Below are 27,713 nucleotides of genomic sequence, written 5' to 3' on the forward strand. Positions count from 1 at the left end.
TGAAGGTAGACAACTTAATAATGGCAACAAGCAACGTTTTCTTTCATGGTCATTCAGAAATAATGATTTATTCCCAATGAAAGAGGAGTAAGAAAATGAAAAAATTACAAACCAAATCTGATGTTCTCTAATCATTTCTCATCAATGTGGACAATGTTCTTCAAATTTCCCACACAGAGAGAGGATGCTAATGTGAATATGCATACAGAAAATGAAAGTTCAAACTTGCTTTTGAAGGGAAATATTCAGTTTCAACTGTACTCTGTCTACCCTACAGTGCTCCACCTGCCGATATCTCTCGACAACGCATGGGTAGTCTGGGGGAGCCGCCCCTCCCTTATATTTAAAGACCCAGCCCATTTATTTACCCCTTCTCGCCCTCTTTACACGGTTTTAACCCATGGATCGCTCGTTGCGATATTATCACAGCTCATAGCGGGGGGCACAATACTGAGAGTAAATACTGAGGACACTCAAAAATGAATCTGCTTTATTTACTATTTTGAGTCTCACGACTACAACAGACTGAACTGTGAAGATGGGGCACTGCACTGGGAGGTGTATGTTGATATTCTTCTGCACTGTTCAGCTGGTAAGACTTTGCGTTTTAGAATGATGTTCAAAAACATGCATATCTACCAGGGTCTTTCTAGTTTGTATTCTAATATGTCTGATAAATGAAAACCCTATTGATTAAATTGGCTGTTTTGGTGTTAACTTCGAGAAGAGTTTCTGAACATCTCAGGTCTTTGAAGTCAGTTATTATTTTTTGCGGGCATTTCAGGCTGCAGTCTCTCAGTAGTTCATTATTTGAAAGGACTCGAATTTTGTGCCTGTGATCTCTTCTGTAGTGCGAGGTGATTTTCTCCTCTCACACAAAGTGTCAGTAATTGGATTCTACACGTTGTGTTATCTCAGTTCAGTAGTTGCACTGGTGGTCTCAACAGAAGGAAACCCTTTTGTTTTTGTGCTGAACACCAACAGAGACAGTGACCTACATCCCTGCTGTTATTCTGCTTAACTTTTATATTATATGGCTTTCAACTTTGGCTTAAACTTTGCTTTTTTGCCTTTCCTAACCTTAGCTTTTTTCTCCCTCTGATGTGTAAGAGAGAAAGAGAGTGAGAGAAATGTATTATTCAATTCAGTCTTTTTGGTTATTCTATTTTGTCAATCTATTTTGACCCTTGACCCCTATTTTGACCCTTGTTTGACTTTACACTTGACTTTGTCTAATTGATCTGTTATGACATCATATTTTGAGTTCATGATCTCAGTGGATTTCGTGAATTTAGCCATTACCTTTTTTTAAATTACTGTCGGCTAATACATAAATGATGAAGATTCGGTCAGACAGGGCAGAACAGAAGCATGCAGTTATTAGTCTTTCCAGTTGTGTATGTTTAATCTCAGGTTGGCTTAAAGAAGAAAATATAGCTATATGCTTTAATTGGTTTACCCAATTCAGCTCAGTTTCATGCCGGTGAAAAGAAAAAGAGAAGAGAGATCAAGTCCGCAGCTATAACACCATGTGCGAATCTGCATAACATTTAATTATATGTCTTGGCTGAACATTATTCTTTCGTGTAGCCATATCAACAGGTTCTGCCACTGTTGCTGTGTAAATATGGTTTCATACATATTTTAAATATTTCAAAAGAACTGAACACAGTTCTCATTTATGGATTTACCAGCACTGAAATTGTAACCAAGGCTGTGAAGGTGGATTTTAATGCAGATGTCTATAACTCAGATTGTATATTGCAGTATTTAGCCTAATCTGTATCATTAAAGCATGTCCCTGTTTTATGTTTTATTATTTGGCTCATTATAGTAGACACACCTCATGCAGAAAGAAAGAGCATGGGGATTGTGGTGCAGACATGCTATGAATGGCTGATTGGAGGTGGAACCTCTGGGCACACACACAGAGATGGGGGGTATATTGTTGGGGGATGGGTGGTGGAGAGGGTTTATGACTGCTGCAGAGAAGCTTTATTAGAGGAGCAGCATCCCCCACACCCAGCACCTCCCATCTGAATCATACATCTCCCTTCACCGAGCCTCTGACCTCCAAGGAGAGCTCTCATCTCCTCTCGCTCACCCTTTTCTCCATCTCTCACTCTCTGTTTCTCTGTCACAAGCTTTGTACCCCATTGGGTCTGTTACCCTGGCAACCCTGTTGAAAAAGCCAGCATGTGGAAAACAGAGGGGGTGGGGGTTCAGTGTGTCTCTGGGAAAGAGATGGGGTCTCCATTATCATTGTGATTGGGGCAGCATGTTTTTTCTCTAGAAGGCTGGGAAAATGAGGGGAGTGTTCTTTCTTGTTAGTCATGTAGATGCAAAGTAGCTGGTACTTTTGTAACAAAAATGTGCAGAGATCTTGCTCATCTATTCCAATATCTCACTCTCTTTCTCTCTCTAGATCACTGCTGTGGAGAGACAGGTGTTTGATTTTCTAGGTTACCAGTGGGCGCCCATCCTTGTCAACTTCCTGCACATCATTGTGGTGATATTGGTCTTGTTTGGGACAGTCCAGTACAAGCCCCGTTATATAGTTTTGGTGTGTATATACCTCCATTTGTTTTACCTTTTGAGCCCAATAAATATGTGATCAGTGCTTGGCAGATTACTTCTGAATTGTAATCTAGTACTGATTAAAAATTACATGTCTAAAATGGTAGTCAGTAACATAATGTCTTGGATTACATTTTTAAGGTAATATAATCTGATTACTTTTGGATTACTTCTGGCATTACTTTTTGTTTATTTGATGTCACATGCATTTGAGTAGGATAAATGGTACCATTTTGACATAATGGCATAAAAGGGATAGTTCACCCAAAAATTAAAATTCTCTCATCATTTACTCACTCTCATGCCATCCCAGATGTAATTGACTTTCTTTCTTCTCCTGAACACAAACACAGATTTTATATCTCATCTCTGTAGGTCCTTACTATGCAAGTGACATCTGTGTTCTGTTATATTTATTGCACTGGATCTAGCTTTTTTAGAGCATGTATGTGTTTGGTCTGAACAGCCCCTAATTAAACTTAGAAATAGTGTCACTAGATGTGATTCAACATAATTTTTAACTCTCTGATGATAATTGTATATTCTTTTCCTTTTAGTATATAGCCTGGACTGTGTTTTGGGTGACATGGAACATCTTTATCTGTTGCCTTTATCTAGACCTTGGAGGACTCTCAAAGGTAAATGGGGCTGCTCATGTCAGTCTGGTGCTAGACCAGGTTCAGATACATTTATGCCATAGGAATGAATAAATATTATCTCGGTGGTGTAGACTTACAAACCACATATTTGGCATTGCTACCTTGGGATTACATAATTTACACTTCATGGGGTTTCCTTGATACTTATGCAATGAAAAGTAAGTACTGAACCACAGTGTGGAAATTCAGAGTTTTAAGGTATTTTTTGTGTTGTTTTGTTATAGGACAGTGATTATCTGTCATTGGGACTTTCCTCTCAGCGATCATGGTGGAAGGACAATAGTCCAGGCTGTGCAATCAGAAACCTCCCAACCACTAGGTGGCAGCATCTGGAAAGTCCTGCTCTGGTCTCTGAAATGGGCTGCATGCTTGAGTATCAGTACATCGAGGTTGTGCACAGTGCCCTGCAGCTGTTCCTTTCCGTAAGACCCTAAAACAGATGAAAATCGGCAAGTTATTACATTATATGGCCAAAAGTATTTGGACACCTCTTTCTAATGAATGGGTTTGGTTACTCCATTTACTCCATACAATGGCATTCTAGGGTATTGTGTGCTTCCAACTTTGTGGCGAAAGTTTGAGGAAAACCCTTTTCTATTCCTGCATGACAATGCCAGAGACCATTTAGCCCGAGATGGAGCATTTGTATTAAAATGAATGGGAGAATTTGGAATGCCCAATATGGTGGATGTTGAAAAGGAAGACCTATCAGGTAAAAGAGCCAATCATCTTTTAGATATAAACATCGCCTATCAGTTGACTCAAGAACGTGCATGCGCATTAGCTGGACCAGTCTGAAAAATAGCTGAGCTAAAGAAGCACAATTCATGATACCATTGTTGTCAGATTATATTGATGATTTGAAGTATAATATTTGATCATAATCTAGACGCACCATTCTTGAGATTTTGTTTTTTCCCCATTCAAGTAGATTGTAGCTGTACTTTCATGCTGCTTTTATCCATAGAAAATAGCTGCCCAGGAGCATTCCCAAGATGGCCGCTGAGTGGACTGACTTGACAATGCCCCTGTGCACAAAGCGAGGTCCATAAAGAAATGGTTTACTCCATCTGGTGTGGAAGAACTTGACTGGCCTGCACAAAGCTCAGACGTGAACCCCACTGAATATCTTTGGGGTAAATTGGAACGCCAACTGTGAGCCAGGGCTCAACACCCAACATCAGTGCCTGATCTCACTGATGCTATTGTATCTAAAAGGGGGCAAATCTTTGCAGCCATGTTACTATATACAGTATAGTAAAAAAAAAAAAAAAAAAATCCTCCTAGAAGAGTTGAAGCTGTTATTGCAGCAAAGGGGAAATTGATGCCAATGGGTTTGAAATTAAATATTCATCAAGCCCATATGGTGTCCACATACTTTTGGCCACATAGTATATCTGTTAATTTGGTTTCTGTGAAACATCCATGCAGACCATTGCATAAATTCAGACATGCCCATAAAGAAAGTGACTAGTATGTGATGTTACTGAATATGTTTCTTTGTTTGATTGTGTGCAGGCCATTGGATTTGTATTTGCCTGCTATGTCGTCAGCATCTTCACTGAAGAGGATGACCCATGTTTGTAAAAAAAATCTTTTTCACTCCCTTTGTGACTTTCTTGTCTTTCATTATATTTTACAACAGGAAATCATTTTCTCATTTAATTTAAAAGTGCATTAAGTCATTTTATGTTTAGCTAGTCTTGTGTAGCCAGACCTATGACTACAGCATAGGTCTGGGATCTACAGCAGCTTCAATTGGCCAAGAACTGCCCATTTAATAAGGAAAACTTGACTTAACTGACTTGTTAAGTGACCAGTCAAAGTCGGCTTTGTCATTATGGGGTGTTTTAGGGCAGGGTTATCGGTAGGGTTGGGAACCGATCTTGATCAGAACCGGTTCCATTCTTTACAAAATACTGGAATCGTATGATCTGCATGACTTTCACTTCCGTTAACAGTTCCCCTGTGTGAATTTTCTACCGATGGAACACTGTACTAAAATCCTCTTGATGGTGTTTCCAGCAGGGCATTTCAGTAGCAGCGCTGCCCTTTACTGACTCTACAGCATAAAAAAAAAAAAAAATGATTGACAGCTTTGTTGAATATCTACAGCACGAAACACACAGTGCTTCCGGTATAGTCGGATTCCCGAAAGAATGACTCATATGAGCTGATTCATTTGAATCTACAGTGTGAAACATACGGCACTTCTGGTCTAGTTTGGTATAGTACACTGATGTGCACGTTATGAATGTCCAACTCGAAATTAAATAAGAACTGTAGAAGTCATACAAGCTTGAAGTAAAACATTAGACAGCACAACACAGTCTAAACTGCCTCTGGAACTGTTACTGTTATGTCATGTTACATTAGACCCGTAGGTCTTTAATCAAGCAGTGCAGTTTCTGACTGGTTGTTCATATGACAATGTTTTATTAAAGATACGGAAGTTTTGTATTACAAGGTATTTTATATTTAAGAAAATTAATGAATGAAGTACGCCATCACATTTCTTGCTTGTTTAGATTTTTCGTATTATTTTAAATATAGCCTAGTTATAATCAATTATTGGATTGGATTTATGTCTCTAAAAATTCAGCAAACACACCTTTTACAAGAATTATATGAAATGGATTTCTGATTCGTTCTATCTGCTCTGTAGAAATCTTAAAAGATCTCATCATTTGGCAACAGACTGCAGAGGACAGTAAATCCAATAAGAATTGCATTTCTCATTTTCAAATAATTCTTCCTCAAAAGTACTAAAAGAATTACTGGAATCATTACTGGAACAGTTAAGGAACCGGAATCGTTAAGAGGAATTGGAACCAGAATCGTTAAATTCCTTACGATTCCCATCCCTAGTTATCGGAGATGTATCATACCATAATAAAATAAAACAATATTTATATAATAGCATGCAGGTCTCCGCAAGTGGCTGCAAAGAAAACACATGGAAGAAGAGCAGAAAATGTGTAGAGAGTCTAAGTACAGCACATAAAAACTCATTTTAGAGAATTTAACTAACGTAACTAAGTAAACAATGCAGAAAATGAAACTCCACCTGTGGATATCCGCTTCACTTTCTGCTACGTGCCTCAAACAAAACTCTCTGAATATCATTAAAAGATCTGCACTCTTAGATGAAAAGGTTCCATATAGAACCCAAAAGGGTTCTATCGCTCTCTTAATATTTGGAACCCCTAAAAGGTTCTATATAGAACATTTTAGGGGTTCCCAACATGGAGTCATAAAATTGTTTAGTTTTTACATTTAGTTTTTGTTTTATTACCAGAAGAAAGTTTAATGGATATGTGAATTAAACTGTTCACATATCATCCGTGTGAAATAACGATTTAAGGCACATTTAAGTATTATTTAGTAACCATGTTTAATAGTTTGCATTAACAGTAACACAAGCAATAAATAACACAATTCATAATTCAATAGTTATAATAATTGACTTAATAAATCCACAGGTTTGTAATAATAAGCTAAAAGTCTAATTAGTAACAATATTGTATATACCCAATATAAATATATATATATATATATATATATATATATATATATAGATAGATAGATAGATAGATAGATATAGATATATAGATATAGATAGATATATATATATATATGTATGTATATATATATATATATATATATATATATATATATATATATATATATATATATATAGATAGATAGATAGATATAGATATATATATATATCTATAGATATAGATATAGATATAGATATAGATAGATAGATAGATATAGATAAAGTCATACGAGTCCTTACGATTTCGCCATGAGAGTGTGTTGTAACAGAGCTCAATTAATCTCTTTATATCAGTGCAGTCTGCTTAATTCAATGTTTGGCTGTGATGTGCTCTGGAAACTTGTTTGGTTTTTCCCCATGTTTTCTAGGTGCAAAGAAATTTAAATTATAACATAACCTGTCATCAGGATTTCTAGTCAATCCACAAAACAGACTTTAGTGATTCAAGTTTGAAATTACTGACCTCCTGGTGGAGAATATTGCAGGCCTGGACGAAACAGTTTTGTTGACGTTTCTTCTTTGTGCTTGCTGAAATAAACGAGTAAGTCATAAATGACAAGGAGTTATGTCAAAATAAATAAAAATGACATAAATTCAGTAGACAATTTATTTTTCTCACTTAACAGGGTAATAACGCCCTGTCAGGCTTTCAGCTCTTTGAGCGCGCGCCTTAAATGCGCCTTTGCACTATGTACATAAGACAAATATAACCAGCGTTACACGCTCAAGTTGTCTGCTGTTTATGATAAACACAATTTTATGCTACTGTTGTTGAATTATGAGTCAAGAAAGTACTGAACCGTATATTGTATATTGATACTGATTATCAATTGTTGTCTTAAAGAGAAAGGACACTGGATCTGACCATCTGTCATTTATCCGTTTTTAATCAAACCCAAAGCTGAAGAACTCAAATGTAAATTATTATTTATTTATTTTTTGCAGTATGAAATGCAAATGCAAAAGTAATGTAGTGTTCAAAACTATTTATAAATAAAACGTATTAATGTAAATTATACATACACATACATACATACATACTCGCATTAAGCAATTGTTAGCCTAAAGAACCCTTTTGTGCATAAAGGGTACTTTTTTATGGAAGTCTTTGTGAATATAACCTTTTTGGCATAAAGGGTTCTTTGGAGCTGAGCAAAGAGCCCTAGGGTTCTATATAGGACCCTAAAGAACCTTTTTTTCTAAGAGTGTGATGTCACTGTAAAAACATTTTAAGTAGAAAAAAGTTACTTATTCCACTTTTAATAGTCATATGAGAATTCAACCGGTCACCTCAAGTTTTTCCTTTAATGGTTAATGTTGTTTAGATGTTGCTTCATAGTGATACTGTAGTTTTGTGTTTCCCCCTCCTCTGCATGCTCTATTGCTTTCCAGTGGATTTTAGTGTCAGCTTTATTCATCTTCCTTCCAGGAACTGGTAAAAAGCTTTCTTACTAGTTCCTCTGATATGCACACACACCAGTGATAATTTCATGCAACCCGACAAAAGAGTGAAATAGGAGTACACAAATGGACCTACATGCTTATGCATTGCTGTGATTCTAATTTTGTACCTATACTGTTATTTTTCAGATTTGTATAAGTAACCAGTGTCCAGAGCTCATCGGCATTTCAAGAAAGAGAAGGAACACTGAGAGGGGAAAAGATAACAGGAAAGGACATCGCCAGTTCTCAGTATGAGTGCAAGCAAAGGAAACCAGATCTGATACTGTAGCTTCCAAATGATTCTTCGTCGTGATTATGATATATAAAGTAACATTACAATACACCCGATCACAGTTAAGAAAATAATAATAGCCAAAACCAAAAATAATGAGAACATTTCCTTTAAACATGAATACAGCTCCCACTGTTGCTGATTTTCTGATATATTTCAGAGACTTTGCGGAGATTAACAGAGCCCACCCCTCAACCAATCCTTACTGTTCTGTAATGATTTTCAAGTTTCCAATTCAAAAGGGTATATATTGTACATATTCAAATGAGATTAGTTAGAACGTATTGTAGAGATCACTTTTTGTGTGCTTAATGTTTTAATAGTGATTAAATAGTGGCGAATGACTTGTTACATGTATTACCTGTGTAGAGTACAGGACAAAATGCTGCTTGATGTTTAATGATCAACATCATTAATTTTTACAGTTCCAATAATACAAAAGAGACATGTGACTATGTATGAGCGAGTGCTGAGAGTGTCTGTCTTAACGGCCCAAAGAAAAAAGAAATGCTGTATGTACAGTGCATCAAACCTCATCTTGTAAGTGTAAATAATTCAGCATTACTGATAAACGAATATTGCTGAGTGTAGTGAGTCATATTGTTTTTTATCTTATTAAAGTCCAGTTTTAGTTAAAGATATCCCAAATAAATATTTATTAAAAACACCAGTTTACAGTACATAAGAACAGCCACTTTATTTCAATATAGTCTCTTGTGTTATTTTATGGATTTTTGAAACGTAATCGAGGAAATTCCCCAATTCTCACATTGCAGTGACACCTAGTGGTTAAAATTAGATATGTACAATATGACTGTGCACTAGAAGCATTATTGTTCTTGATAAATAGGCATGCTCGGAACACTGTAGGCACCAATAATGACTGTGTGTGGTAAATGTGGTCCTGTGGCACTATCTTTTATTATTATTTTAAGGACTGCACGTTGGCACTAGATTCACCATCCAAATTCAACATGTTCCCTGTCCCTTTTGTGTCACTTTTACCCTGGAAACACATAATTAAACCAAAATGAATTCAGCAAAAGGAACTCATTAAGTATAACTGTCTTCATTAATTTTCTTATACACTCTTTCTATTGTCTATGTGAAGTGGCTGCTTTGTTGAAACAGAGCTGCTCCCTGCATGCTTTCAGTCCCCTATGTAGTTCCCCACTTCAAAACTAAAACAGAGAGACTCCCCTCTCACCCATCTCTGAGTAAGATCAAACTAAATATCAATTAGCTAGATTGTATAACCTTTACAAGGATGACCTTTAAGTCACCTAGTGCTCAGTGATTGTGAAATACATTCTTTTAACACTGAAAATGTAAATGTTAAATGTGAGTGGTGGCATGGCTTATAATAAAACAGTAGCCTACATTTCCAGCTGCCCATGCAGGTAAAAGATTTAAAATGGCTCACAAATGGACAGTTCTTGGACAAAAGAAGGTCATAAGTTGGGTCACCAAAACTGTCAATAACATTTGATACAATATGTATGTCTAAAGATATGAGGGAAGTCAGTACAGACTGATGGATGCCTCAAAAGAAACCAGACTGTTATAGGGATAGTTCACCCTCAAATGAAAATACTCTCATCATTTACTCACGTTCATGCCATCCTAGATGTTTTTGACTTTCTTTTGTAGAACATAAAGATTTTTAGAAGAATATCTCAGCTCTGTAGATCCATACAATGCAAGTTAATGGTGACCAGATATTTCAAGCTCCAAAAATCACATAAAGGCAGCATAAAATTAATCTTTATGACACCAGTGATTTAATATGTCTTCGAAAAGCGATGCAATCACTTTGGGTGAGAAACAGATCAATATTTAAGTCCTTTTTACTATAAATCTCCACTTTCACTTTCAGAATGTTAAAGGGAAAAAAGAACTTAAATATTGATCTGTTTCTCACCCACACCTAGTATATAGCTTCTGATTATATGAATTTAACCACTACAGAGGTGAGATATTCTAAAAATCTTCTTGTGTTCTAGTGAAGAAAGAAAGTCATAGACAACTAGGATGGCATGAGGGTGAGTAAATCATGAGAGAATTTTCCGTTTTGGGTGAACTATCCCTTTAAGTTTATACAGCACAATGGTTAGCAGGGAAAAAAGGACATTTGAACACCCAGAACTAAATACGCAATTAAATTGCGATATTCTCCATTCTGGTCCTCAGCATCTACGGGATGATTTATGACAGTTAAAAAAAAAGAAAAAAAAAAGAAAGAAAGAAATTCTCTCTAAAATAAAAGAAACTTCATTTATGGCAACAAGTTTCTATGACTGCTACACTGACAATTACATTTCTTAATCGCAAACCAGAAAGTGTGGTGAATGTTAAAAGTAGGGGTAGGGGTAAACAGCAAATTGAAGATCATGATTTTAGGTACTCTCAGGTTCATCACCTCCGCGTGGCCACCCGGTCTATGTGGCGTCAGTACCTCTGCCCAGATCCCGGATGGAGCGGCCATTGGGCGGAAGTGAACAGAGGTGCAAAATAACTGCGGGCTTGGAGGAGGAAAAAAAGAAATAAAAAAATACATATATGCACTTAAAAAAATTACACACACACCGTGTGACAGCATTGGATTTAAAAAAAAAAAAAAAAACGAAGAGCCTCTGATACGGGCAGAAACATCTTCAGGCTGGACTTTTAGTGCGCCCGAGAGGACCAGATCACCGGAATCAAGTCGTGGAACTTGCTGAAAAAAAGCGCAGTTCAGCTTGTACGGAGCCGAGAGGAACCCACTGGCTTCGGGTTAAACCCAGCACCCCCGCCACTGCTGCTGCTTTTTCTTTTTAAGACTCCTGCTGAATTTAAAGGGACTCTCTTGATGAATTATGTCTACAACCGGTATTGACCCACAGGTAGGTTGGAGTGGCACGGCTTCGGCGAGGCCTTTAGGAGGAGCAGGGGATGCGCGTCCAGCTTCCGCCGCTTCTGCCGAGACATTAAGGGCATCTGCCTCTCAGCTGCTTCTCATAGGCGCGATGGCTAAAGAGTTAGCATTTTTCACTCGTTTAATAAGCTTGTGTTTAAAATTATATCAAACCGTTCCCGTCCGTAGCACGACAGATCGCTAAATGCGTTTTGCTCCAGTGTGCCATCAAGATAAAACTTAATTTAGCGCAGAATCTCTAACATCAGCTTCCGAGAGTTAGAACCAGTTTCACTGGACTCATGCTGATGTGCGTGGCCGACGAAGTATATCGCTCATTGTATGGATAAATATCTATTTAAACACCAATTTCTCTTTAATAGGGAATGGCGAGCGACCCCGATAGTGTATTGATTTGTGATGCTCTTATGGAGTCGAAGTGCATCAAGATCATGAAATATTGCAAGTGTTTTTACATCTTAAGCTTGTAGCATTAATTCAGACGTGTTAATGTTTATTTTGTTTTTGTATTTCTATTCACCTCTGCCGACTGAATGGGAAGACATCGAAAGGGCAAGACGGTAAAGGTGAGTTTGCCTGAAACGGTAGACGCTTGTTTATGCATCTTAGATGTAATATATCCCTCTATATAAAAAATGTTTGTACAGAATTAAAAATTAAAGGTTCTCAATTACATATTGGATGTTAGACGAAGTGTCTCCGGATGCAAACTTCCAATTAAAGGAATATTCCGGGTTCAGTACAATATTAGCTCAATCAACAGCATTTGTGGCATAATGTTGATTACACTTGTCCCTCATTTATTTAGAAAAAAAAAAAAAAAAAAGGACAAATCACGGTTACAGTTAACACACAATGGAAGTGAATGGGGCCAGTCAATAAACATAAAAAATCACAATGTCTTAAAATGATAGCGTTAACATTATACATGTTAACATGGTTATGTTGGTGAGACAAAATCACCTACTAACCTTTTCTGTGTAAAGTTATATCCAATATTACAACTTTGTGTTCATGGCAACGTAACACAGGTAAACCCTGTAATCTGGTAAATGGAGTAACGCAGACAAATCCCTCATTTTATCACACTAAAATCATGTTAACAGAGAATGTTTACATCTTTTGGCTTTATCTTAGAAACAGTGTGTATGTTTATGGACTGGCCCCATTTGCTTCCACTGTAAGTGCCTCACTGTACCAGTGATTTGCTTTTGAGTTGAAATTTTTGTGTTAATCAACAGTCACAAATGCTGTTGATTGAGCTAAACTTGTATTAAACTTTTGACAAATTTAAAGGTCTAACTTATCTGTAAATATTGGGAAACTCATCACTGTGGCCTGCTGGTAAAATTTGGGCATTCATTCTCTATGAATCAAGTCAAGACCTGCTTGCTGTGCTGGTGGTCATAGTTTATCCAAATGTTGTCGGAGAGCTAAATGGGTATTTACATCCATCGCCTGATGGAGCCATACCTCCTCATGGAGCCCAAGAGCAATCAGCAAACTGTTGAATTAACGCTGACTATGCTGACATATCAATAAGCTTCAAAGCTTGGCATTGTGAACACATTAAATAGATTATGCTTCAGAATTCAGTAGCATTGACTGTTGCATTTGTGGATTTGCTCCCTTTGGGCTTATGTGTGAAACTGATTAGTTATGAGTCTCAGTCAGTAGATTTTGGACTGTCCTCTTCATAGTGGTTGTCAGACAGAACATGTGGTGCATGACTCACTGAGATCAGTAGTGTGAGATGCATATTACTGTAAGCATGCATCATTCAGTGAAGCTCTTCTGATATAAAAGTTGAATGGGACACTATGTTAACTAATATCTTATAAGGCACAGATAAAGCTGTAGGCTATAAGATGTTTTATGGGTTTGTTGTTAGATGTACTGATTGAAATAATGATTCTTTATTTCAGTGCAAAATGGCTCTCTCCATCAAAAGGAAACAGTCCACGACAATGACTTTGAACCATACCTCACCGGCCAGTCTAATCCGGTGAGACAAGTGTGTGTGTGTGTGTGTGTGTGTGCGTGCATGCGTGCGTACATGTATTTTAATTTGTATTTGTCTTGGGTCTGGAAAAGCAGGAAATTCATCAAATTTACCTGGTATATTTTAACAATCTCTTTCTTTTGAAAATAGCTGGTTGTAGTCATCCATTAAATCATTCATTTTAATTTGTCGAGGTTTAAAAGACATTGCTAAGAAATATAAAGTCAGTTCCATTTCTAATAGTTCAGAAGAAGGGAAGTTTAAATCTGTTTTTAATCCTCTATGGAGTTCTATTTTACATTTGTCATTATTAAATCAATTCTAACAGTCATATTTTTGGTTATCCCTCAGAATAACAGTTACCAATCTATGACTGACCCATACCTGTCCAGCTACTATGCCCCCTCCATTGGGTTCCCATACCCTCTCAGCGAGGCCCCCTGGTCCACGGGCGGAGACCCGCCAATCCCATACCTCACACCATATGCCCCCCTCAGCAATGGAGACCACCACTTCATGCATGACACTGTGTTTGGACAGCCGGGAGGTCTAGGTAGTAGCATCTATCCCCACCGTTTTAACTTTTTTCCAGAGAACCCTGCATTTTCTGCCTGGGGTACTAGCGGTTCCCAGGGCCAACAGACTCAGAGCTCTGCATATGGGGGCAGTTACAGTTACCCGCCCAGTTCTCTTGGAGGCACCCTGGTGCCGGACGGGCAAACAGGCTTCCCTAATGACACACTGAACAAAGCACCAGGTATGAACAGCTTGGAGCAGGGCATGGTGGGGCTAAAGATTGGTGGTGATGTGACAGGAGGTGGATCAGGAGTGAAAACGGTGGGCTCAGTTATTGGTGGAGGGCCAGTGGCTGCAGCAGTGGCCACTGGTAATGGTGGAACACCTATAGGCATGCCACCCCCCAAACCCACATCCTGGGCAGCCATCGCTAGCAAGCCAGCCAAGCCTCAGCAGCTGAAGGTGAAGAGTAAGCCAGGGATGCCCATGGCTGGAGGCACCCTGCCCCCGCCACCCATCAAACATAACATGGACATTGGCACTTGGGACAATAAGGGGCCTGTGACTAAAGTGGCCTCCCCACTGCCCCCCCACCACCAGCAGCAGCCTCCCCTCCACTCCCAGGGTCACCTACCACCTCACCATCACGGGCTCCCACCCCCACCTCAGCCTCCCATGCCAGCTGCCCAATCACTTGCCCAGCAGATGGCTATGCAGGGCCCGCCCACTCCACATTCTTACCATAACCACACCCCAGCTCCTCCCCCTCAAACCCGATGGGTTGCCCCACGCAACCGTAACCCTGGTTACGGCGGTGGTGGCAGCATGGACAGTAGTGGCTCCTCAAGTGGTGGAGGGGTAGGTAACGGCGGCGGAGGTGGTCCTCCAGGCTCCGGTATCATTGAGTCCCACCCGGTCCTGGAAAAGCTCCGTGCAGCGCACAGCTACAACCCCAAGGAATTTGATTGGAACCTGAAAAATGGTCGGGTATTCATTATTAAGAGTTACTCGGAGGACGACATCCACCGCTCCATCAAGTACTCCATCTGGTGCAGCACGGAACATGGTAACAAACGGCTGGATTCTGCTTTTCGTGCGATCAACGGCAAAGGTCCCGTCTATCTGCTGTTCAGTGTTAACGGCAGCGGACACTTCTGTGGCGTGGCGGAGATGCGCTCGCCTGTAGACTACGGCACCAGCGCCGGCGTTTGGGCACAGGACAAGTGGAAGGGCAAATTTGATGTGGACTGGCTGTTTGTTAAAGACGTGCCCAATAGCCAGCTCAGGCATATCCGACTGGAGAACAATGACAACAAGCCCGTGACAAACTCCCGTGACACACAAGAGGTGCCTCTGGAGAAGGCCAAGCAGGTCCTGAAGATCATCGCCACCTACAAACATACCACCTCCATCTTCGATGACTTCTCACACTATGAGAAACGTCAGGAGGAGGAAGAGGTGGTAAGAAAGGTAATGTGCACACATCAGTCTTTCTAATTAAAATTAATATATATGATTTCTGAGTTAGACGTGGAAGTATATAAAGTTGAAAACCAATAGACAATGTTCAGCATTGGTCGTACCACATGACGTTTTTCTTATTCAGTCAAATTTAAAGGCAAAAGAATTGGTCACCTCAGCAAAACTTTTTAATCTAATAACTATATAATCAAATTATAGATTTTATGATAAAACACAATTTGATTATTGACTACATGATGACCACATGATGGTCAATTTTGGCAACAACACACCAGCAGATTAAAAGGTGATTATTTTCCAAAAGTTAAAGCATGGTAATGACTTTCATCATGTATCCAGGTGTCCTTTGCATGCCGCTGTATGATGTTACTTCTGGTCCTTTCAAAAATAAAGTCTCAAAATGGCATTTTTGTGTCGGTCGTACCACATGATAATTAAATAAAACAATCCTCCTGAGACAACAGTTATGTATGTATTATAATGGAAATAATGATGAAAATGCATCAGGGTTTTGCACATACAGAACAGTTATGGAATTATGCCAAAAATAAATACTTTTTAGTGCTTTTAAATAGATTTTCAAATGAGAAATTATGGGTGGACGGTCACACCACATGATGTTTTAACACGTTATATGTGAAAAAAATGACTTATAACTAGGGATGGAATCGGGTCCGATACCATGCTCGTGCTGAGAAAAATGGTCCGATACCATCTGACATACGAATGTTATTAGGTGAACATGCAGTGCACATTAAAATCATGTTATGTCCTAGTGAGATTATTTAATATCTGCAATTTAGTGAGATAAACAGTAGCGGTTTTAACCACCATGCAAGCCACGCAAGTGTGGGGGGGGCCCCCGCCCCGGTAGGAAAGCTCCGCAAAAAATGCTTGAGGGGGTGACGTGATGTTCTGGGTACACGTGCGAACACGCTGTTGTCGGCGCTCTTAGAGCGGTTCACATTGGAGGTCCGCAGGGTTTGGGACAGTTTTTCAAGTAGGACTTTGTGTTCGTGTTTGTAATTTATGAAAAGAAATATACAGCAGTTAGTTCCGGTCCTCGAATCTGATTGGACGAGAGACGTTCCATAAGTGCTGATGGTCTCACACCATAATCACTCGGACGTTTCACTGTGTGTATCACTCCGCTTGTGTTTGTGCCGTTCTAAACTAAAGTGTAAGAGCAGTGCAGATGTGTACTCTATATCTGTCTCTTTACATTTAATATTGTGACATTACATATTTTAGCCAGCAGGTGGAGGCAAAAGACCATTTTTTTGTGTAATATGAGCCAGTTGGTGACGTGAAGTGAGTCAGCATCACTCAGTGTTTATATTCAACAGCACTTCCATGATCGCTACACTACTAAAGCTAGGAAATAGCTTTAAACGGCTTGAAACTAACAACTGCAGCATTAAGGCTTCTCACAGCTTAGAGACACAACAGATTGATTAATTACACAAACTCAAGGCGCTTACATCTTACCGGACTTTCCACATTGGAGAGGACAAAACGGTGGACATTGTGGTTTCTATAGTGAAAAACTCTTGCGCACCGGCTACCGCGAAATAGAGAGGAAGACCCCCGCTTGGACGGCTATTTTTCCACTGAGAAAATAGGGTGCATTTTGCCAAAATGACATTATCTTCAGAAAGCTGATTAAGAGACTACAGCATCACCAGGTGATCGCACACGTTCCATCTCTCTCTCTCTCTCTCTCTCTCTCTGTCTCTCTCTCACACACATCCTTGTTTCTCCAATAACATGTTAGAAACAGCCCAAGCTGTGATACTAGTAGTTCTGAAGTTATGTTTTTGAGAGGCTTGGATGCATCATTTGGTTTGAACCAGCAACGGCAGATTCTGCCGTAAGAAAGTAGTTCCATGCACAAATGCGTTTTTTGTGACCGTACTCAGTTTTTCCTAATTGTTTTAAATTTACTTCATTGAACTGTTGTATTTAAGCAATATCACAATCTAAATTGGTAGGTCAGTTGCTTGGGGCCTCAGAAATTGTAAACCTGCCCCTGAAGATAAATATATAGTTTGCATGTGTGGCGCCCTTCAAATGTGAGCACTTGTAAATGTGTGGAGACCGTGTTGCGCCTATGCCTGCTGCACGTACCTTTTTAAGCTCCACCATTACTCATACAAGGAAAAAAAGTAATGAGTGTTGAGCGCTCTGTTTGTAGCAGATGACAGGGAACAGAGCTCAAATTCACTTTGTAGTGTGAGGTACACATAGACTACATAATTATTTAATTAAATGAACAGTTCGCCCAAAAATAACAGTTCTATCATGATTTACTTACCTTTAAGCCATCGCAGATGTGTATGACTTTCCTTCTTCTGCAGAACCGAAGTGAAGATTGTTATAAGCACGTTTCAGCTCTTTTTGTCCATACAATGCAAGTAAACAGGTGCCATCAGGCTGCTGGCTATTTGATGGTCCAAAAGGCATATTTAGGCAGCATAAAATTAATCCACACGACTCCAGTTGATCAATTAATGTCTTCTGAAGCAAACTAGGGATGTGCAGGAGTAGTCAAATACTCGAGTATTCTTTCTGCAATAATTATTCGAATTTCGCAAAGTTTCGCTTTGCTGGCCATATATGCAGTGAGATGCATGTTAAATCCTGAACACACAAACTAAAACTGGCAGTTATAACAGAATGCACTGGGTGGCGCAGTTGAGTGTGGACACAAGTTGATCACATTTGATAAGCAAACGGTTCTGTCAGTACATTTAGATGGACACCAAAAAGCGGGTTATTGCGAGAATGTGGCTTACTGCGAGAAAGCTGGGTTCCTGTTTAAATGTACTGGATAAGCGGTGTACTCTTTACTCCCGTATATGTGCAACTCGTCAGAAAGCAGCATCCCTGTTGCAACGTAATCCCCGTGACACTTCTGTAAACAACAAACATGGCATCCGAGAAAGACTTTGCTATTTAATTGATATTCCATCAATTAAATTGGTGTGTATAAATGAGTATAGTTTACTGAGCATGTGGATATGCAAAGTTTTTCTAAACAAAAACATGATATGAGATACAATATAAACATAACTATTATATGCCAAGTGTTTATAGTCGTCCTGTACGTTAATTGCGTCAGTCTACTTCATTAGCGGTTTCTTTTTCTTCGCTTTGCGTGAGCTTAAATGCTTTCATTCTATATATTGTTTTCACGCATTGCTTGTTTAAATATTTTCAAAAACAAAACAAAAAACACAGGACATGATATAAGCTTGTTTTGGATGTAATTAGAATCTTGTTTTTTTTATGGTGACGCAACCTTTATGACTAAAAATGTAATTTTACAACGTCTCTTTCTCATTAATTACCTTAATTTAAATAATAGAATATTCGAATACTCGTTTTTTATTAGCTTAAATATTCAAATAACAAATTATTGATGAATGCCCATCCCTAAAGCAAACCGATAGGTTTGAAACAAAACGATAATTAAAACGTTTTTAACTTAAAAGCTTTGTTTCCGGCCAGCGCTGGATTAAAAATGACCTAACTCACAGGTAATGTTTGTTCCTCTGTTGTATACAAATTGCGCTCTTCTGACTTCTCGCGTGAACACGCCATTGCGCTTACGTCACGCGACGGCAACGAAACATGAAAAAAAGAATGACAGAAATGTATCACTATTATAAAGTTATGTTATATTCACTGTATTACTGCAACTATTACATATAATAATAATAAATCAATAGTAATTGTATTAAATTTAAGCAATATCTCATATCTGTGATGCTCTGTAGTGTTGCACTTTATTTGACAAAAATAACTTGTATTTTGGATTGTGCTGTGAGGTTCTGTATAAAAGCACTTCATTTGATAAAAAATTATACAATAGTATGTTGATATTTCATTGTTATATTTACATTTGATTAAAGTTTTAATGAATTCATTTATTTAAACAACATTTTGATGATAAAATTGAAATAAACTGTTGATATCGAGTTAAGAAAAAATAAAACAAAAAAACAGGTGTCAGACTCCATATCGGTGAGTACCAAAAATGAAGTATCAGTACTAACATGGCACCGGGACATCCTTACTTATAACAAAAAAACATGGGAAACTTAAAAGTGGTTACATATATTTTAGAGGTACTGCATATACATGCTACTTCTAAAACATTTTATATATATATATATATATATATATTTGTTTGAATGAAAAAAACAATAAAATACATAAGGCCAGAATAAGAATGCATCATGTCATCAACCCATGTTTACATTTTTTCAAAAGCTGCATTGATATGTATGGGAATGTGACATTTGTTTTTAACAGTTTTGCAGACTGTTTTCATAAGGGTTTTGTTTAAGGTTTCGTGATGCATATACTGACCCTGTTGAGGTGAATGATCATAAGTGGTGATTAACCAAAGAACTTTGTATGGCATGTGATGGGATGAAATATTTGACAGTAATTATGTAACTCAAATGTAAATCTTTTACATTTTTCATATTTTTTTATGTTTTATATTAAATCGGTGCTGATGTACCTGCTTCATTCATAATAATGAATTCTGCTTTTGCTGTTTGGTGCTTCAATTTGGACATTATTCGGTCTATGATCTTTTGATCAGTAGCAGGAGGTTTCAATACTGAGCTGCTAATTTTGTCAAGTATCAAACTTGAAATGATATTTTGCCAATAAGGCCTTTAGTGACATTGTAGGACAACATAAACTGCTTTTTAACTCTTAAATTTACACTCTTAAACTGCTTTTTGTTTTACTTCTTTACATTAAGTAAAATTACATTTATAAAAGTCTTATTCACTGTAAATTATTTGTGAAATTCTGAAACAGACAGTCTGTTAAATAAGAAAATGGGATTGTTGGGAATTAAGTTACTGTCATTTTTATTTGATTTAAGACAAATGGCTTGTGGCTTTTGATGTGTGGTGAATGATTACCGATTTTAATATTTTTCTTTCATCTCCATTGGCAGACCATAGAGCCTGTTCCTCTCCAGAACCGATCCCGTCTGGATCAAGTAAGCTTTTCTTTCTTTTAAAAAGGAAACGCAGAGCTTGTATCTGCACAGAATAAAGCTTTTCTGACTTGCTTGTTTTTGATTTTGTACTAATCTCTCTCTCTCCCTCTCTCTCTCTCTCTCTCTCTAGGAACGCCAGAACCGAAGTAAAGAATAGAAGGCTGCCCCCTATAGCTGATGAACAGTTGTTTTAGGACTGACCATTTGAAAATTAAATTTAAAAGGACACAATATGAAATTTAAACAAATAAACAATCATTGTTTTTCTATTTAATTCTGGTGACTTCAGCCAGCGTCAGACTCGAGCCTCTGCGCATTTGGCTTCACCTGTGGGGGCTGAAGTCGGTTAGAGCCTCTTAGTCACGTCACTTTGATTTTTCTTTCTTTTCTTTTCTATCATTTGGCATTGTTTTCATACACCTCCCTCCCCCCTTTGACCAACCAATATCTGGCACAAGGTTTTTTTTTTTTTTTTTTCTCAGCCACAGTGCTCCTCATTTTTGCCCTTCAGAGGTGGTTAACTGAAATGAGTGGGTTTTGAATGTTGTGATATGTGTGTGTATCAGGCAGGGTGAGTGCATGTCAGATGGACAGTTGAGGGGACATGTTCAGACTCCTCTCGGGTCGAGGGGGAGGGGGTATCTCCAGCATCATTAACTGTAATGGGCCAGTTTTATGTTCTGTAGATCCAGAGGGTGTTTGAACCCATTCATGGAGTATCGTGTAACTGCGTAGAAGGGACAATGAAATGTGTCTTGACATGATGAGATGATGCTATAAAAAAAAAAAAAACTATATTTTTGAATTATGTAACACTTGACTTTCTTTGTTTAGTGACGAGCCACGTATGTCACGATTCTTGGAACTTTTTTTTTTTTTTCTTTCTGTTTTTCCTGCTTGGAGCCTTAACATTTTAAAGCTACGGTGTCATCAAAACTGTTTAATAATGGCTGTTCTATACCTCAATTGAAACAGCATTATCAGGGAGAAGACATCCCATGTGTCCTTACCCAAGGGAAGTCGACATTGTCACTGACTGGACTAACAAAAATGTAAAACTAATGTTTTAGTTACGGTTCAGAGCCCAGTGCTCAGACTCTGTTCACATACCTACTTGTTAAAAGAGCAGAAATGTTACTACTTACTGTTCCAAACCCCGCCCAGCAGAGGTCGCTGTTTCTTTAAGCCAATCTGAGAGATGTAGCAATTCACTGCTTTCATTTGTAAACACTTTAGATGCATCACCTTTTTTTTTGTTCCTTGTTCTTTCTTAACAGATTTCATTTTATCACCTTTTTTCCTCCCCCATTTTCTCAGTATATTGCTAAGCTTTAACGTAGGATCATATAATTATAACAATAATGAAGAACGCCTCAAAACGTGTAACCTGAAAATTAATGTTACTGATTTACTGTTAAAAGTAAGAGAAAAAAAAAAAAAAAAGAGTATATGGTTTCTGTGCGTGATTTTCTAGGATCTGCTTGCTGTTTTGTGTGTTTGTGTGTGGGAGAGTGGAATTGAACCATGTGAGGGTTTCAGATTTCTATAGTCATATAACAAAAGATTCATGAAAATATATGAAATACTAAAAATATTAAAAAAGACAAACATTTAAGTCACCCCTGAAATGAATATGCATTGTATTGGAAGGTCACTATCTATCACGTTCTTAGATTTGATCATTAAAATAATACTATCTGGTGTAGTTGGTGTTTGAAGCTGTTCTTTTACTGCCTTGTGAGAATGTCTATGTTGGTACTTTACTGTCACAGTGATAGATCGGGAAGGTAATTTTTTTTTTTTCACACAGAGATGCTAAATATAAAGAAAAAAAAAATTGGATGACCCATTTAAACCACTCACATTCACCTGATAGATTTATTTGGGGTAGAAAAGCAGAATAGTATCAACAACATGCTCGTTTTCAAGATTTGTTGGAAGTATATATATATATATATATATATATATATTTATCATAATAATCCAGTATCTCTTTAGGTCCATACAATGCAAGTGAATGGGTGCCAAAATGTTGATGTTCCAAAAATCACAGGTCAGCATAAAAGTAATCCATATGACTCCAGTGGTTAAATCCATATCTTCAGAAGTGATATGATGAGTGTGGGTGAGAAACAGATCAATATTTAAGTCAATTTTTGCTAGAAATTCTCCTCTGCCCAGTAAGGGGTGTATGTGTGAAGAATGTGAATCACCAAAAACACAAGAAGAAGAAAGTTAAAGTGGAGATTGACTGAGCAGTGAGGAGAATTTATAGTAAAATATTTATCTGTTTCTCACCCACACCTATCAAATTGCTTCTGAAGATATTAACCACTGCTGTCTTTTGGATTACTTTTATTCTGACCTATGTGATTTTTGGAGCATCAAAACGTTGGCATCCATTCACTTGCACTATGGATCAAACGAGCTGAGAGATTCTTCTTAAAAATCTTTATTTGTGTTCTGCTGAAGAAAGAAAGTCATGCACATCAGGGATGGCATAAAGATGAGGAAATGATGAGAGAATTTTCATTTTTGGATGAACTATTCCTTTGATGTCCATGGTTGTGTGGAAATACCAATGATTTTTGCTATCTATATATATAAACAACATAGAAATAGGACTAATTATGAAAATTGTTGACCTCATGCTTTTGGTATAAACAATGGTATTTCTCTTTTGACCTGGGCAAAGTTTAGGTGAAAGTTTGTTCAAGAATGGTTTATCTTTGAAATGTTAACAAGTAATTAGATTTATAAGGCTATGTTATTTGTTTGTCATGTTCAGGGAGAAACAGCTATATTTTGCAAAGATTATTTTATTTACTGCACGTTAAGAACACTATTCAGCTGCAAGCATCGTGTCGTAACAGTTGCATTAACATAGACTGTGGAGATTGAACATCAGTATCATAAACACTCAAAGACAATATGGGCTATATGGGCCACATATATAGTAATATGATTTCCTGAAGGTCAGATAAGGAATGTTGGAAAAGGTGTTGAATTTGATCATTGAACGGATGGGAATAAAATGTCTCTCCCTCAGAAGTGTGGATTCAGAATAGATTGTGTGAAGTGATCTTGCTTTTATCCATCTAGTCCATATAAATAATAAAAAGTGGGGGAGAGGGTGATTATGTGGTGTTCGCGTAGATCAAGGCCAAAAATATAACCTAAAACGAAAAGGCTTAGACAGTTGACAGATTTGTATAAAAGAAGGCTTTATTGACAGGTAAACAGAAAGTCAGTGTGTAGATGTGACAGGTCGAAACTTTTTGTGCATACTAAAAGTCTAAAACAGTTTTGGTTCAATATTTAAAAACAGTAAATTCCAATACTATCAAATGCTACACTATGCCGTCCTGACATTCAATGTAATGTAATCATGGTTTCCCTCTCTTACAGTTTTATGCTGTAAGGCAATTTAACTCCGAGGACGTACGTACCCATCAATTAACTGATTATTTAAAGAAAATTGTCTCACAGACTAATGGAATATAGTCTTAGTGATCAAATAAAACAATACTTGAATTCCACATTCCTGCAGCTACCAAAATTAATATTCCTATCATGCGCTCGCAAACCAAGCGGCCTCACTCAGTTAGACACTTCACATTCTGCGCATCTATCGTATTGCCGCACATATTCCGAGACAGGTTTGCAGTTTTTAATGCCCCTCTCTTGGCATTCACCGCGTGCCTTAATTGTATGGATATTAAATCAAGGTCCGCCGTGAACACGCAGAGTGGCGGGCCCATGTCACCGCCCTCCATGACGCGCGCAACCGCACAGGCACACGCACGCACACACACCAGAGCAAGCTGCTCTTCAGAGAGTACCGCAAAGAGGGATGTCGTAATGCGTTTTGACAAAACACCAACAATCGACAGTTAAAAATACTTATGTTTCTACAGGCCATATCGTTTTCTGTTTCTGGTGGAACACAGTCAAAAAATAAACAGTATAGTGCAAAGCACCAGTCTGTTCTAAGAAATACGCAGAGCAGGCTAATCAGTGGCCTATATTCACTCCCCATGCAGCTCTGGAAGCCTAAGGTTCTGCAGCCTCAATTCAATTCTATTGTGCCCCTTCTTTTGAGTCTGTGAAATGTGTGTGCCTCAATAGCAAGACGTTTAGGAATTCGAATTCCAAAAATGTCCCAATGCCCAAATAAAGCACATCAGGATTTTATCAGTGTAAACCAAGGAATTGCATTGCGGACAGAATGAAAGGAGGTAGCATCCACCGGCGCGTCGAAAAGCTCTCCGCACGTCCATCCGAAGGGCGCACATTGTTATGAATCTCATTCATTTTGCTGACCACTGCAGTAGTGCATCCGTTAGACTACATAAACTGCAAACAGAACCCTTTTAAAATCTCCAAATACACAAATGTACATTTGTTTATGCACACAACCAAGCTTATTCTTAAAAAAAAAATAATAATAATAAAATGATCACCGCCAAACCAAGCAAAATTGACTCAGTCCCCGTAAAGACGATGCTCCATTTTCTCCGTCGAGCATCTTTTGAGCTGCCGCCGTATCCCTCCTGCATCCCGCAACGAGCAATGAGGTCATGTCTGTCTTTTAACGCTGAAAGCCGCTGATTGTATCCCGTTTTTAATCGTAATCGTCTTCTGCTGCAGTGTTAAAGGGTCTCGTTTGCGTCTTGGCTCTGGAGAGATTAGCGATTCCTCGCGTCCCCGCGCGCTTACCCTCCTCTGCTGATAGGACTCAAACGCCAGAGGATTACACGGACACGGTGACGTCATGACCCGCACCGAGGGCCCCCTCCCCTCCCGTTCACCAAATCCCATCAGTACGATGTCCTTGAAAACCAGTGAGGCTGACATTCGGAGGACTGAGAGCCATTAGCGCCCTTTGCATTCAGTTGAGTTGCTGTATAGGCTACCCAAAATTGCCCATATAGCTGTAATAACAATATACACTCACTGAGCAGATTATTAGGAACATTATGGTCCTATGTCCGACGTGGTCTTTTGCTGTTGTAGCCCATCCACGTGTTGTGCATTCTGAGATGCTATTCTGCTAACTACAATTGTACAGAGCGGTTGTCTGAGTTACCAGAAATACTCAAACCAGTCCCTCTGGCACCAACAATCATGCCACGGTCGAAATCACCAAGATTAAATTTTTCCCCTTTCTAATGGTTTTATGCATTGCACTTCTGCCACACGATTGGCTGATTAGATAATTGCATGAATAGGTAGGTGTACAGGTGTTCCTAATAAAGTGCTCAGTGAATGTAAATCTGTCAAGTCCAGTTCACGGATTATCAAAATGCACAACTGCTTCATAGATTTATGTCTGATTTATTTTCAATCTTCAACAGAGGGAGAGAGAGTGGCATGCAATTCCCACTGTCTCAAAAATAATGCTAAGGTTGTATTCAGGGGCTGAGTTAATCATATATTAAATAGTAAATGTCTGCTTTACATTTTGCCTGAAAATGTATCAATACAAAGAACAAAGTCTAAAAGAAGCAATAAAATAATTTCTATGAAATAAGAAAAAACATGCGCTCAGTCGTATTGGAAGAGTCCAAATAGTGCATTTGATGTTGAATTGGCGCACTGCAAGAGTCCTTTTACCAAGGTGAGCCTACAAGTTTAGCATACAATAGCATAACGCAGTGGTCCCATAAGGCCCTTTCCCACTGGCAGTACTAAAGCCTGTTTTAGGTACTTCCCCCAGGACTAGTACGCTTCGTCGCTTTTGCACCTATAAGGAACTGTAGTTCCTCGGAGCCTTTTTGGGGGGATTTTTAGCTCCTACTCTGGAGATGGTATTTTGGGGGCATATAAGGACTGTTGGAGACTGTGGGAGGTGCAGCCTGTGATTGGTCAAAAACCTATGATGCACAAAACATTGAGAAAGGAGAGGAGTCCACAACCGCTATTGTAAATAAATAACTGCTAGCATGCTACTCAGAGGATTGTGCTAATTTTACACTATCCTTAACAAAAATAAAATAAAACCAACAAAGTATACAAAGAGGATCATCTGCGCGCGCGTGCGTGCGTGTGTGTGTGTGTGTGTGTGTGTGTGTGTGTGTGTGTTCATCATAAGACAGGCTTTGAGTTTTCATCGCATCTGTACTTTTAACTGTGTGACTGTACAGAAAATAAAGTGATTTCTGGATAACTACATCAAATGTTTCCTGGGATGATGGATTTCAATAATCATATGTTTATCAAGAGTGGGTAATTGAACTCTATTATACACTAAACCATCATGAAATCTAGTTTATATGAGGGAAGTATTGCGTGCCTGCTACTGTGTGGTAACTTATATAATCAAGACATATTTTTTAAGTCAATGAGTGAGTATTTCAGTACAGTAATTTATGTTAAGTCATTAAAGCCTTTATTGTATAAGATTGTGTTGATAAATAGGTTTATAGTGCTTTCAACATGTTGTCCACTAAATTTAACATGTGCTGTGTTGTGGCAGTCTGACCACCTCACCTCATATCTCACTTCGGCTGCAGCATGCACAGCTCTCATGCCCAGTTTAAACTGTAACATGAGGACAAATACTGCATCCGAAAACAGGAAAATGCTGCCTTTAGGGGCTGAGGTAGGATGAAAAAAGGTGCCTTTTAAACTGTTCAGAGACCAGTTTCCTTTAGAGTTCGATTCATCCAAAAACGCTGTCGTTTAAACCATTAACTGATTAGGCAGCTGCCTACGTTTTTGGATGCAGCCAAAGTTTGTGTAAAACAGCCCTAACAAAAGTGTAACTCCGATCCCGGCGTCCTCTGTCGGTGTTGTTGATTTCGATGTTGTGGATTTTGTTGTTGTTTATATTGAATTGCGCGTTCCAACCTTGTCAGAAGAAAAATGGTCGAAACTAGATTACATCACTACGGTGGTAACTTTTATCAATGCGAATGCAACGGGGGAAAATTCTCCTCGGTTGTTCCATTCCACGTGGTAGAGTTCTCATCTAGAAAGTTACTAAAGGAAAAGTACAAGGGTTGGTTGCACCAGCTATACATAAGTTACAACTTAGTTTAGTTATGGCATAAATGGACACTAAGTCACAAGCGTTGCACCATTAAACTTAGGTAGGATGTAACCCTACATATAAACTAAATAATTACGGCAGCCTCCGACCAGGAGTAATGGTTGGAATAAAAAAACAGACTCATTTAATGACATCAATGAGCTCATGTTTTGCGTGACAGGCATCAATCCTTTCAACATACAGTAT

At 38.4% G+C, this 27,713-nt stretch overlaps 2 protein-coding genes across 3 annotated transcripts; both read left to right on the forward strand.

Moving 5' to 3' along the window:
• Positions 1-392: 392 nt before the first annotated feature.
• nkain5 (sodium/potassium transporting ATPase interacting 5) lies at positions 393-9,608 on the forward strand. 2 transcript variants are annotated; one of them, XM_051653245.1, is made up of 6 exons: positions 393-592; positions 2,426-2,563; positions 3,135-3,215; positions 3,461-3,658; positions 4,755-4,819; positions 8,389-9,608. In XM_051653245.1, the coding sequence occupies exons 1-6, from the start codon at positions 539-541 to the stop codon at positions 8,396-8,398; spliced, it is 546 nt and encodes a 181-aa protein (XP_051509205.1). In that variant the 5' UTR covers positions 393-538; the 3' UTR covers positions 8,399-9,608. The 2 variants fall into 2 exon arrangements, with proteins under 2 accessions (XP_051509205.1, XP_051509204.1); XM_051653244.1 differs by having other exon boundaries at positions 4,755-4,815; positions 8,389-9,607.
• Positions 9,609-11,013: 1,405 nt separating this feature from the next.
• LOC127414855 (YTH domain-containing family protein 1-like) lies at positions 11,014-22,178 on the forward strand. Its single transcript, XM_051653207.1, has 6 exons — positions 11,014-11,415; positions 11,989-12,013; positions 13,373-13,452; positions 13,801-15,435; positions 20,429-20,473; positions 20,604-22,178. Exons 1-6 carry the CDS (start codon positions 11,389-11,391, stop codon positions 20,628-20,630), a joined length of 1,839 nt encoding a protein of 612 aa, XP_051509167.1. The 5' UTR covers positions 11,014-11,388; the 3' UTR covers positions 20,631-22,178.
• Positions 22,179-27,713: the final 5,535 nt, after the last annotated feature.

Source organism: Myxocyprinus asiaticus, chromosome 24, assembly GCF_019703515.2.
Source record: "Myxocyprinus asiaticus isolate MX2 ecotype Aquarium Trade chromosome 24, UBuf_Myxa_2, whole genome shotgun sequence".
In the NCBI taxonomy this organism is placed as follows: domain Eukaryota; kingdom Metazoa; phylum Chordata; class Actinopteri; order Cypriniformes; family Catostomidae; genus Myxocyprinus; species Myxocyprinus asiaticus.

What these genes read in the sequence shown, in the direction of transcription:
- LOC127414855 (XM_051653207.1), top strand. Translation starts at nt 11,389, where the DNA reads ATGTCTACAACCGGTATTGACCCACAG. An exon ending in AGGAAGAGGTGGTAAGAAAG is followed by an intron (nt 15,436 to 20,428) that starts GTAATGTGCACA and finishes CTCCATTGGCAG; the next exon opens with ACCATAGAGCCTGTTCCTCT. An exon ending in ACCGATCCCGTCTGGATCAA is followed by an intron (nt 20,474 to 20,603) that starts GTAAGCTTTTCT and finishes CTCTCTCTCTAG; the next exon opens with GAACGCCAGAACCGAAGTAA.
- nkain5 (XM_051653245.1), top strand. Translation starts at nt 539, where the DNA reads ATGGGGCACTGCACTGGGAGGTGTATGTTGATATTCTTCTGCACTGTT. An exon ending in TCTTCTGCACTGTTCAGCTG is followed by an intron (nt 593 to 2,425) that starts GTAAGACTTTGC and finishes TTCTCTCTCTAG; the next exon opens with ATCACTGCTGTGGAGAGACA. An exon ending in ACCTTGGAGGACTCTCAAAG is followed by an intron (nt 3,216 to 3,460) that starts GTAAATGGGGCT and finishes GTTTTGTTATAG; the next exon opens with GACAGTGATTATCTGTCATT.